This window comes from Alligator mississippiensis, chromosome 6 (assembly GCF_030867095.1).
Source record: "Alligator mississippiensis isolate rAllMis1 chromosome 6, rAllMis1, whole genome shotgun sequence".
In the NCBI taxonomy this organism is placed as follows: domain Eukaryota; kingdom Metazoa; phylum Chordata; order Crocodylia; family Alligatoridae; genus Alligator; species Alligator mississippiensis.
This window is the reverse complement of record NC_081829.1, coordinates 56,848,533-56,861,806: the sequence shown is the minus strand read 5'-3', so window position 1 is coordinate 56,861,806 and position 13,274 is coordinate 56,848,533. Positions and strand designations below refer to the sequence as shown.

At 43.8% G+C, this 13,274-nt stretch overlaps 1 protein-coding gene across 2 annotated transcripts in view; it reads left to right on the top strand.

The window, feature by feature from the left end:
• The window catches only part of CDH23 (cadherin related 23), a 565,943-nt gene that overhangs the window by 445,874 nt on the left and 106,795 nt on the right, over positions 1 to 13,274 (top strand). For both annotated transcript variants that reach the window (XM_059729899.1, XM_059729898.1), the window contains exons 28-32: positions 5,541 to 5,601; positions 6,699 to 6,847; positions 8,463 to 8,598; positions 9,196 to 9,584; positions 9,672 to 9,773. In XM_059729899.1, coding sequence (XP_059585882.1) covers positions 5,541 to 5,601; positions 6,699 to 6,847; positions 8,463 to 8,598; positions 9,196 to 9,584; positions 9,672 to 9,773 — 837 coding nt within the window. The remainder of the gene's footprint in view (positions 1 to 5,540; positions 5,602 to 6,698; positions 6,848 to 8,462; positions 8,599 to 9,195; positions 9,585 to 9,671; positions 9,774 to 13,274) is intronic.

The window sequence follows — 13,274 nt, the reverse complement described above, 5'->3', positions numbered from 1 at the left end:
CCAGTGCTAACATTGTACAGCATCCCGCAACACCTTCGGAAGGGTCTCAAGGCACCATATAGGATGCTGTGGCACTCTGGTTGAGTTCTGCTGCTCTAGAGGATTCCCTCAGAAAATTGGAAGTTGGGGTGGGGGGGAGTTTCCAAGACTTCAGCAGCAAGTTGCATGTTGAATCTTTAACAAAGAGAGCCATCTCCTTTTCACATGTCAGGCTTTTGCATTAAATGGGGTTTTAACATTACACGTGGTGGAGCTAAACATGGCTTTTCCTCTCAGTTTGGTTTTCAGTTTGCTGCAACTAGTACTGTCATAATACTATTACACGTTCTCCAGCAGAATCTGGTAGCCTGCCCCATAAGTAGCTTCAACGACATATATGGCACTATCTGAGGAGAAAGATACTACTCAACATAAATAAGGGATTCAACATCTGGCCCTTTGTCTTCCCATCCCATTTCTGCCCCCACCCCTCTCAGCACCCTGTCTTCCATTTTTGTGAATCTTCTAGGTGGTGGGTGGGGAGGCAACTGTGGCACAAGCAGCCTCTATACGTGGCACACAATGGTCAGGAAGTGGACAGGCAGCACAGCAGCAAGGAGGGCAGGAGGCAGGGAGCACAGGCAAGAAAGTGGAACAGGTGATTAGACAGGGAGCATGAGGGAAGAAGCAGAAAGCAGAACAGCAGATCTGGCAGAGGGAGGGGATTGCCATGGGACTTGAGGAGGGTGCAAGGCTAATCTGTGGCACACTTGCCAAAAAGGTTGGCCTCTACTGCTCTGAGTCAAGCTTTATACTGAATGTGTTGCTTTACAATCATTCCAGTGATATTATAAGCCCTCAATCGTGACTTCACCCATCATTCCAGCAGAGGAAGAAGCCGGGCTGCACAGCAGCATGAGCTTGGTGAAAACAAATGATTTCACAAATGCCAATGGAAGGGCATTTTTAGAAATTTAAGAATTACATGCCTGTTGCAGATCTGGCTGATCCACGCTCCCTGTGTCTCCTATAGCCTGGCAACTATTGGGCCGCCACCCGGATTACATGTGTCTGAATATGATACAAGAAAGGAAACCAGGCATTGGCAAAGGATGCACTAACCTGCAGCACCTATACTTTTAGATGCCCAATTCAAGGCAGCAAGGTCCTGATTTTCAGAAATGCTGTTGGTCCACTAACATTATATAGACCTGTTCAGCACCTCTGAATGAAAACCTGTTCCAAGGTGTCTGGAGCTGGGCATCCAAGAACTGAGACACCCTTGTAAGGTGACCTTAGTCCGTTTTCCAGCAAGGCAAAGTCCAACCCTTTCCATAGTGCTGTATCAGGAGGGTCTTTTGCAAATCTACTATTGCATCATAAAACAGAATGTTCAGTAATGTTTTCAGGTGGAACATGTGGCCTACCCAGAATTAAAAGTTTAAAGTTATATTGCAATGCAGCTAAAGAGTTGTGTGGAGAAAACTCCCCTAAGACCTGTTCTTCAGTTCATGTAGTCACTTCAGGCATTTTGCAAAGTAGGAGTTTATATTGCTGTTCATATCTGTTCCAGATGGTCCATAAAAAGGAGGGAAGAGGGGAGAAAAGAGGTAGCTTGCTTCATACTGGGTATGGGATAGTAGCTAATCATGTTCTCTGTGTTCTATCATCTTGCTTGGAGGCTGCCAACAGCTATGGTACAGGCAGTTTTGCATATAGCAGCTCTGCAGGCAGGGCTGAAAGGATTCTCAGGATGGGTTCCTGGAAAGTGCTCAGGCTGAGGGAAACCTGCAGTCTGCTGTAGAAACACCAGGTGGTACCAGTGTGTTATGTTTCTCCTAGTGTTGGGCAATGTTTCATTCAACCCTTTGTTTTTTTAGGATATAGGAGTGGTCATATCAGATCAGACCCATGATTCATGCAGTCCAGGAACCGGTGCTTCAGAAGAAGAAACCTCTAAATGGATAATTTCTTCCTAATTGCCACCCTCTTCCTAATTTGTTTGCTTGTGCCCTGGCCATGCAGACTTCTATCCCTCTATATATATCTTAACCATAAATGCTGCCATTATCTATATGAAGTTCTTATGGTAGATCTAATAACTCACAGGTTGATTTACAGGAATTCCAAAAATTGCTATTTATTATATTAATATTTTTTAATTTGATACATTTCAGGTTAATGAGCATTACTTTGTTTTTCTAATATCAAAAACGGTAAATAGAAGCACACAATTTTTACAGTTCATTCCTCTCTATCATGTACATTATGTACCTTCTTACTCATCTTATGTCAAAACAAAACAGCCCTGTTGCTTTCAGTCTTCTTTCAGCGCTGGTCCTTTTTGTCGCCTCCTCTTGTCTCTAGAATCTTTATAGAAGTGTGATTAAAACTGAACTAAGTATTGCATGCCATGGATATAAAATCCCTACAGCTTTATAATGTCTTCAGGTTTATTATCTAGCATATTGCTTGTGTATTGTACCCTGTTGCTCATCATCCAACAGCTGCTGTGTGCTGAGCAGGGATTTTCATTGAACTGTCTGTACTGACATCAATGTATTTCTTCTGAAACAGAATCATAACAAAGTAGGCCTGAAAGGGATCTAATGAGGTCATCAGATCTGAATCCCAGCTCAAGGCAGGATCATCCATGCCTAAGCCACCCCAGGCAAATGCTTATCTAACCTATACTTGAAAACTTCCAATGTGGGAGATTCCACAGCCCTCCTAGGCACTCTGTTCCGGTTCCTAACCACCCACATACTGACAAAATTCTTCCCGCTATCTAACCTAAATCTCCCCTGTTGCCATTTACTTCTTACCCTTCCCATTTGGTCACAGAAAAAGAGCTTACTGACATCATTTATTACCATTCCTTTTTGTTTTTGAAGACTGTTATGAAATCCCATCTTCTCTACACTATACAAGCCCAGTTCTTTCAACCTGTCCTCATATGCCATGCATTCCAGACCTCTGAACATTTTTGTTGCTCTCTACTAGATACTTTTCAGTCTGTCTATGTCTTCAGGTGTGATGCTTGAAATTGGACCCAGGACTCCACTGAGATCTCACCATCACTGAATAGAGTGGAAGAAGCACTTCTAATTATTCATGTGTGACACTTATATTGATATCTCCCAGTATGCTATTAGCTTGTTCTGCCACTGGATCATTGTTGACTTGGATTCAGCTTTGAGTAGCCATCCTGTGGCATGGGTGTCACAAGTGGCTCAGGCAGCTTGTGTGTGTGGCATGCAGCAGACCAGGGAGGGGACAGGCAGCACAGGGGCAGATAGGGAGCCGAAAACTGAGCAGCAGATTGGGCAGGGAAAGAGATCACAATAGCACTTGGGGAGTGTGCAGTGCTAATTTGTGGCAGATCTCCCCAAAAGTTTGGCCCCCACAGTGCTAACCTCTGGTCATTTCCAGCAGTTCTGCAGCCTTGCCAGAAACTTCTCGTTTTGTATTTATTTAGTTGATTGTTCCTTCTTAAGTGCAGTGCTTTGTACTTGTCCTTACTGAGTTTCATCCTTCTTATTTCTGACCATTTTCCCCAATGTATTTAGGTCTTTCTGAATCTTAGTTTTGGCCTCTAAAGTATCTGTTACCCCACACAGCTTGGTGTCATCTGTAGAGTTACTAGGTGTGTATTCATTGCCATCCTCCAGGTCATTAATGAAGATACTGAACTGCTCCAGACCCCAGACAAACACTTTGGAAACCCTTCTTCCCCCCAGTTTGACATTGAGCCATTAATAACTCCTTTTAAAGTGCAATTATTCAATTAGCATTAGAATTAATTGAGAACCTGGCAATGCACAAGAGCAATTCAACTTATTCCTTTTGCTGTGCATTACCTTGCACTTGTCAACTATGACTTTAATCTGCCAGCATACCACCCAGTCCCTTATCTTAATTAGGTTCTTTGCAGTCTTCTCTCCTCTTACCTAAATTCTTTTATCTATGAATTCTCCCCCTTTTTAAGATAATTGAAAAACATATTAATAGACATCACTCCTGGTGCAGAATTTTGGGTTACACCATTGCAACCCAGGTACATAGGATTGGAAAGCAGGCTTGGAGTGTCAAAACCAGCCCCCTGCTATTGCAAGCAGCCATATTGGATCATCCCATTCAGGAATGTATCAAGTTCTTTCTTAAGACTAGTTAACTTGTTTGTCCCCACTTGTCCTATTAGAAAGCAATTCCTGAACCTCACTCTTCTGATTTTCAGCCTCAGTTAAGCCATAGCAGCTTGAATTGGCTTAAACTATCTACAGTTTTGGCTACAGAAAGATACAGACAACAGGAAAGTGTCCACTCCATGCTCCCCTTTTTCCTTTCTATGCCAGTCTTTCAAAGCCACAATATTTTTGAATGAGCCTTTAGTGTTTATGTTCCTGACATTTTAATTGATTTGTTCTCAGCTGTCAGACCACGTATAGCCAGACTTCTGTTCTCGGTTATTTTTTTGTTTAATTTACTGTTGCTTTCACAATCCTGGAAGTTGTCATCTGTGTACTCACAGGACTTGGTATGAGATGTACAAAAGCAGTCCAGGCATCTTCATTGCACTCCATCAATCTGCTTCCAACTAATCATGGGAGGGTGGCTCAATCCCAGTGACAATTCACTCCATTCATATCTGCTTAGATAGCCGGCAGGTGTGAAAATTAGGGCCCAGAGTTTTGTGATATAGACACTTATCCCCTAGGAAGTTGACCTTCTGGCATGTTAGACCCTGGTGACATGTAGGGAGTGCTGATGTAGGTTCAATATGAACTAACAGCCCAGATGCAAAAGGCTCCTTGACCCATTACCAATTCTCTGAACCACCTAGCTCCCTTGGATGGAGGCATTGCAGTGAACCTGCTGCAAGCACACCGCAAGTAGCTGGGCTTGCAGACAGCTCCAACTGCAAAAAATTGAAGACAGTATTCAGACCCATGAGATACAGTCGTTTTGCTTCCACTGTGACCTAGTCTGTGCCAGAGTGCCTGTGGTTCAGATGATGTGACCTAATGAGGGGCACTGGACAGGTGTGGCATATATGCGTGTGAAAGAGAGAGACAGGTGAGAAAGTGTACATGTGATTTCTTGCATAATGTTCCTGTTTTGTTTTTCTCTGGCTGAGCTTTGTGCTTTGCTCCTAGACTGTCTGACCAATTAGAGACTGTCCAATGCATACCTAGATTAAGTGAATGGGTTTTTTACTATTTGCCTTATTTGGTGATTTACTAATGGCAGTCCACTTCAGTAATTCAGTAGCACTTTATTTATCATGTGCAGTTCAGAGCAACAGAGAGCTTGCCTGCTCTCAAACCACAGCTCAAGTGAGATTTCCAGAGGTGACAGGCTAGTTTGTTGACCTTGTGATGCTGAACTCAATGGGAAATGTGGCTACTTAAAGTTGTGCCATAGAAGATTTAAAAAAATAGGAAAATTCCATTTATCTGAGGATTACTGATTTGAGCTGTGCCTGAGAGCAGAGGAAAGGAATGACTTTGGGCACAATCAGAAAATCACTGGCCTTTATTGGCATTTTTTTGTTCATACAGGTGCAAGCCACAGATGCAGATGAAGGAGTTAATGGAAGAGTATGGTACAGGATTGTCAAGGGTAAGTCAAGATTTCTCTTTGCAGCATGGGATAACAGATAACTGAGGTTTCACTCTGCTGTTTTGGCTGGGTGAGCAGGCTGCAGGTCTCATGTGATATGACTATGTTATTCACATCATAAGCTGCAGCTAACAGGCACACCCTTTCCCCTCTGTGCCAAACTTCATCATTCATTCTGACATTCATCAGCAAGAATTTGTTTTTTAACAATGTGGGTTATGCTAAAGTAACTGCAGTTTAGCAGGCAGTTTAGCAGGCAGATGCACTGTACCAGTTTACTGTAAGTCTGCTTTTTTGACACTTCTAATAGCTACCAATGTCACATAACTGGAAGACTACCTATATCACAGAGACTGAGAGCAGTGTAACAGGTGGCAACAGGTAGTTCTCAGAAAGTATTATTCCAGTGTAATTACACTGTAGTCTTGACCTCTTATAACCAAGTCTACATTAATGTCTTTTAGCTCTTTTTAGGTATGTAGCACAATTTGCATCCACACTTCTTAAATTTTTCATGACCACATTCTAGAACAGTGGGGACCAACCTTTTTTGGCAGGCTTGCCACAAATTAGCCCCACATCTTCCCAAGTGCCACTCTGATCCCCTTCCCATGTCCCATCTGCTGCTCTGCTTCCTGCCCTATCTGCTGCTGCGCTGCCTGCTCCCTCCCTGATCGGCCACATGCCACAGGCAGAGGATGCCTGTGCAACTTGTGACATGAACACTACAGGCTGGCCACTCCTGTTCTAGGGTCTTATTTGAGTCTTGCAAAGAAGATGGCCTTTTATGCCCAGACCTATTGGAAATGGTTGCAGTTTAGTGTTTATCTGTAGTGTCGATGGGAATGAAACCCTGCAAGATGAACCAGCTTTGAAAGCTGTACCCAATACTGTTTAGTATGGTTGAGGCTTGATACTCAAGCATTCTTGGGCCTCGTGTCTTCTACAGCACTATATACAGGAATGACCCACCTGAGATCTCCGATCCACTTCCCCAGGTATACTGTGCTTCATGTAGTGATCCTATGGTGCTTCTTGCAAGTGCAGACTAGCCTGATGGGTACTGTACTATGTTTTATTTCTGTGTTTGCCAATAGGAAATGAAAATAACAACTTTCGGATCAACCCCAGCACAGGGCTGGTCATGCGGGGTTCAAGACCCCTAGACAGGGAGCGCAATTCATCCCACGTCCTGGAGGTGGAAGCATACAACAGTGAGCAAGGACCAATGAGGAGCTCTGTTAGGGTGAGGACATTACTGAGGTCTGGGAGTGTGAGGGGAGGAAGGAAGGGGTTGTAGCAGAGCTACATCATAGTATTGAAGGAGGGGGCAGTAGGAGCTACATCGAAGTACAGCAGACAATGAGGTGATGATAAGGAATCTGCACAAGCAGCAAAGAACTCAGGACTTGATCTCCACTAACACCAAAAAGGCATGGAAAGGTTTAGTGCAAATTTCTAGCGCAGTTGCATCAAATGTCAGTAATTTCCACCTATGTCAGTGAAGCCACCGCCTAGGTGGAAACTTGAGCAAACAAGAGTGGAAATACTAAGGGAAATTCTCTGGGTGCTTCTTTTCTGTGACATTTCATAGCATAATTAGGCTGAAAAATGGCAAGTAAATTGCCAACAAGGGGAATTTTTTTCATGCTATCAGAAATGGCTTATGCCAAATGTCTTTAGTTATGAGTTAAAAAAAAAAAAAAAGGGAGGTGCATGACTGTGCCAAAATACCCATGGACACCCATTATTTTGAAAAGCTTTTTAACCTTTCAGCTACATTTGCCTGATACTTTCTGAGTTGTGCATAATTCTGTCCTTCTTTATGAATTCAACTGTTTTGCCTTCTTGTTGAAATTTTGATGCTGTGTCTGTGATAGATAGCAGTTCTAGCTGCTATCTGAAAATAAGTATGCCTGGTCAGTGGCATGTTTAAATAAAACATAACCTAGTAGGAATAATTGGTATCATCTGCAAAACACTGTACCTCCTTGAAGGATACCACCATACTTTAAGACCTATTGCCCTGATACTGAATCCATGCAATCCCTACACCAGTGTGGAGACCCACAGGCTTTAACAGGGCTTTCTGTGGATGCAAACTGTACCTGCATGAATCTGATTGCAGGACTGAGGGCTACATACAAGCAATACCATACAAACAGATGACCAGGATCAAGCTGGCTGAAATACAGTAGTCTCCATAACTTATATGGGGAGTGGAGGGGAAGAGTGTTTTGACCTGCATATTGAAATGGATTCCAACACTTACAGAATTTCCCATAGAATCTTAAATGTCTACGGGGCTCAAAGAAGAGCCAGTTTTTTACATCTCATCCAAGTGACTCCCACATAATGAAATACATGGAAAGCCTCAGAAAGATAATGATTGGCATCCGTTTGTGCCAAAATTTAAACTACTGGTTCCACGAGAATCAGATGTATAATTTAAACCTGTGAGTCAAATAGCATATAACATAAATAAGGGAACATTTCCTTTTGTAAATAAACCTAATAACAGTATTAAAAAATTGGTGACATGTTGACAAAATGCAAAACACTGGAAAATTATCTTGTTGCTGTTGTTAACCTCCTAGCTACTATTTTTCTTTTCTTTTTATTGGAATGGCATGAGTGAATAAGGGAATGTTATGATTTGCACTTGTTTTCTCCTGTTGATGTCCTTTGGAGTTGTTAGGAGTTGTTAGGATCTCTCAGTATTCATCTGTAGAGAGGGGCTTGAGGTCTTTGAAATGGTAACCAGCAACTCCCAGAATAAATCTTGTTTTCTCCTGCTTTTCTCAAAACAAAATTCCAGGTAGGGCACAGTATGTTAATGGTTTGTTTTGGGGCTTTTCTAGGTGATAGTGTATGTAGAAGATGTAAATGATGAGGTGCCAGTGTTTACCCAGCGGCAGTACAACCGTGTGGGGCTACGAGAGACTGCAGGGATTGGGACTTCTGTCGCAGTTGTCCGGGCAACAGATCGAGACACAGGTGAGGAAGTTGTGCTAAGCTGCAAAATGCAGCCACCTCTGTATTTCTATTCTGAGATCTCACCCTCTGTATCCTGTGTTTTGTGGGCATATCTGCACCTCCCTTTTCCTCATAAGAATGCAGTGGGCACAGACTGTACAGTTCCTCTGATTCAGGGACCTTTTATAGTAGACCATGTAGCCCAGTCTTTTGGCAACTGAACTTTCTGTCACTGCTCCCTCCCATGTGTCCTCAGGGAGGTGAGACATGCTGTCACACCATCTCATTAGCACCTTTAGGTAACCTGCAGGCAAAATCATCCAAAAGCTAAAAGGAATGATAAAATCAGCTGTGATGTGAGCAGGAGGTAACCTGCCTTGTCTTGAATTGCTTGAGCTACACAGCTGAGATCAAGTTGTATCATTGCATGAGACTTACCCAGTACACCTCCATGTGAGATGTGAGAACATCTGTAATCTACTCCATCTTCGGTATGGTGGGACATCCTTCAGGCCTCTGGCATGCGGACCATCTTGTATAAAGCTCTGGTATCTTAGGCCTTGCCTGTTTCTCTGGGAAACTCGGTTTACCTCTGATCATTTTGTTCCTGATCCACAGGGAATGGAGGCCTGGTGAGTTATAAAATCCTATCTGGCTCTGAGGGCAAGTTTGAAATTGATGAGAGCACTGGTCTCATCACTACCATCGACTACTTGGACTATGAAACCAAAACCAGTTACCTGATGAACATCTCTGCCACAGACCAGGCACCTCCCAACAACCAAGGTTTCTGCAGTGTCTATGTCAGCCTGCTGAATGAACTGGATGAGGCAGTGCAGTTTTCAAATGCCACATATGAAGCAGTGATCATGGAAAATATCCCCATGGGCTCTGAGGTGCTGCGGGTCCAAGCACGCTCCATTGACAACCTTAACCAGATCACCTATAAGTTTGACCCCAACACCAGCCCCCAGGCACTGTCCCTCTTCAAGATCAATGGAGTCACTGTAAGTAGGTAATAGGTGGTCCATCTGCTTGGTCAGTAAGCATGGCATTGGGTGTTCATGATCTTCATGGCCGTTTGTCCCTGGCAGGGTGTGATCACTGTCAAAGGCCTAGTGGATCGGGAGAAGGGGGATTTGTACATCTTAACAGTCGTGGCAGATGATGGGGGGCCAAAAGTTGACTCTACAGTGGTAAGTGGATTTTGGCTGTTTTCACTGTTGTTCTTTAGCACATCTCTCAGCAGCAAGCAAAACAAAAGCTTATTGCACTGTAATAGCCTTTCATTTCTCTCTCCTGGAAGAAATCTTCCCCAGCTGGCAACAAAGCCCTGGCCATCAGCCACTTGGAAGGGTTGTTATCATGTGATCTATACCCACATGATCAGAGGTGTAGCTTCCCAGCAGGGAGGATGGACTGCAGTAGGCCCCCTCTGAGAGGTGCTTTGAGTCTAAAAAGGTTGAGAACCACTGCTCTAGAAAGTTTCTTAGCATGTAAGCTCCATGTTACAGGCCAGATATATAAATATAGGCTCTTGTGCTTTCAGTTTCTGTATAGTGTAATGCTGGCCTTAAAAAACATGGTTGGAATCTGGATGTTACTCACCACTTTTAAGCAGTTTTCACATAGGTAAGAGCTGGGTTTCAGCAGCTTGTCAGTGTAGCAACTGACAGTTGCCAACCTCTGATCTGTGGGACATTTGCACATTGTGGTGCAAAATGGTGCAAAACATCTAAACCCAAAGGGATGAAAGGAGAATTAGAACCTGTGGGCCTGGTCTCCAATTGATGTAAATCATTATAGTTCTATTAAAGTTCAAGGAGCTCTGCCAGGGTACACCACCTGGCCATCTAGGCCAGAGATGTGAACTCCTGACCCTTTCCTTATGGCCTGTTTTCAGCCAGACATCACATGTCATTTCAAGACTAAATGTGGTAGTTTCAATTTTGGTGCATCTGTTGACTCTAAAAATGATGTGTGTTTGGCCAAAACAAGCATAGCCAAGCCACCACTGAAGCTTGCCCCAACTGTCGGAGTGCCAGCTGCTTTCCTCACTGGACTAAGTGTCATGCTCATGTCTAAAATTTACACAAGATGAGGTTTAAATCTGCAGTGAGACGATGGAGGTCTTAGAGCCAATAGCCAGGGACAGCTGAGGTAAATAACCCTTTGTCTATTCATTTTTGGAAAGGTAAATGTTTTTCCCACTGATAAGCAAATCTGAATCATGATAGAAGCCTTTGTCTTTCACCTCTGAGATCTGACCTCTCCAGTGGCTACGCAGGGCTGGCTCAGAGCACTGACATGCACTAGCAGAGCTGTGGGGGGAAACTTGTGCATTTACCTCCCTGTAATGTCCTGATTTCACCAGCCCCACACCTCCTTTCAAAAGCACCTTGCTCACATTAAAATGTTAAGAGGAAAGAGGAAGACTTAATAATTATTTTTTTTCTGTTTCCTATTCTGCTTCCCTGCAACAGAAGGTAAGAGCATTTGTTTTCTAATTCTGGGTGTGCTTCTCTTCCCTCCTGCCTGCCTGCCTTTGATAGTCTCAGCATAAATATCTGTGCAGACCTTTTCTGGTCCTGCATAGGGGGCAGCCCTGGAAAATCACAGCATAGTTACACAGTGCCTGGGGAACACTGTGCATCTACTACTCCTGTTAACAGGTTGTAGCATACACTCCCCCGCCCCTGCCCAACTCTACCAGCTGTGGCTAAGTCAAGGAGAGGCTGACACATACTTGGCCCTTTCATCTCTGCTTCTTTCAGGCTTTTAGTACTGCTGTTGGCACTAAGCACTAGTCCCTGTGCCTTGGAGGTTCAAGGACTGAGATCTGTTTTGTCCTTGCTCAGAGATAGAGGTGGCAGAGGCTCCCTGGACCTTCTCTCCCACCTTTACACCTTTGAGCAGCCCTAGCTTTGCCATCTGATTTGTGAGTGCTCAGCCAGGCACCCTTTATATTCTCTTATGGTAATTTTTTTAAATTAAATATATTTGAGGGTATATGTGAGACAGGTCCTGGGCTGGCATAACTTAGTGTCATGCCATTCAAGGCATAGCAGCTCTGAAGATTTCCACCTACTGAAAATCTGGCCTCTTTGTAGCCATCCAGGTAGTGATGTTACTCCAGTACCTGGGAGTCTGAGAAGCCATCTTCCATACACCAGACTTTACTCAGTGCAGTGGCATTCAGTCCAAGTGGCAGAGGGTTGAGTGCCCCGAGTTGGGAATTTGCCTCAGCAGTTGCAGACTTTACTCTTGAGGCTTTCTCCTCTCCTGGCTATGACTTTTTTTAGCCACAACAATAATGGAATCACTCATGTTCATGCAAAATAAATCTCTCAGGCTTCCTCCAGGACATTATCACATTGACAAAGACTGCACCTGGGGAATGTGAGCACTTGTAAATAGAACCTCAAGAACAAAAATGCTCTTCCTTTCTTTCTCTCCTATTATATGCAAGGTATAAGCTTTAAATTTGCTATCTGATGACAACATTTCCTATAGCTAAAGAGGCAACTTGGACACTTGTCTCCTAATAAGCTAGGAACTGCAGCTGAGCTGCACCTGCATCTACCACCATGCTCGCCTGCTGTTGCTGCTGTGGTTGCCACTACTTAATTCTGCATCAATAAATATGAAAACACAATCACAGAGGGACATGATTCATGGAGCCTTGTGCTCTGGGCCTCTGCCTAACCACCCTTCCTTTCTCCTTGCATTACTTCGTATCTGACAAGATTGCACTTTAGTACAGCTTAGCATTGAACTCAGGCACTGGACCTACCTGACAACAGAACTGTGGGTCCATTCAGTGAGCCTGGATTGTCACCCTTCCTAACTGAGATGAAATGTATTCATCACCCCAGAAAAACCTCTGCAAAGATTTGTGTAAGTTTAGTTATACAAGTATAACTCTCTCTAGGAATATAGGGCATTTTTAAACCTGCTGTGGGGGAGAGGTGGGGCACTTTAATTGCAGTGGCTCTAAGAGCCACTCTAATTAAAGCACCTGCAGCATCTTGTGTATTCGGCATCCTACGCTTCAAAATGTCAGCATGGGCACTTTAACTAAAGCTTGCTTGACAAACTTTAACATATCCCCGCTGCCTTTTTGAAGTGCAGGGATGCTGAATACATGAGACATGGAAGCTGCTGAAGCGCGCTAATTAGCATGGTGCAGCAGACTTGATTAATCAGTCACAAGCTGAATTTTCAGGAAGCTGAGCAGAGATGGGTCCCCTGGCAGGGATGGGTCTATTGCAAGAGCAGCAACCTATGACCTGTGGGCTGGATCCAGCCTGCAAAGGGATTTTGTGTGGCCTGCCAAGCACATTGTGCAAGATGGCACCATCTAGTGGCCCCTTCTGTCAGTTGCCACCTCTGGTGCACTGCCCCCTTCGGCAGCCATCTCTAGCCTGAGGAGGACCAAGCTATGTTAATTTGGCTCACTGTTACAGTAAAGTTACCAACCTCAGGTCTATAGTATATCTAGCTAGACATTATTAACAATGAGAGCTCTGAGTAGAAAGAACCCCTTCCACTGAGAGGATAAAAGCCATACTCACTATATTAGTCTTCATTCCTCCATTTGTCTGTCTTGCATACACACATGTGCACGCACTATTACAAGGGAAGTGAGACCTATATATTAAAATGGATGGAGTTTCAGCTCTCAAGACTTGGAAAGA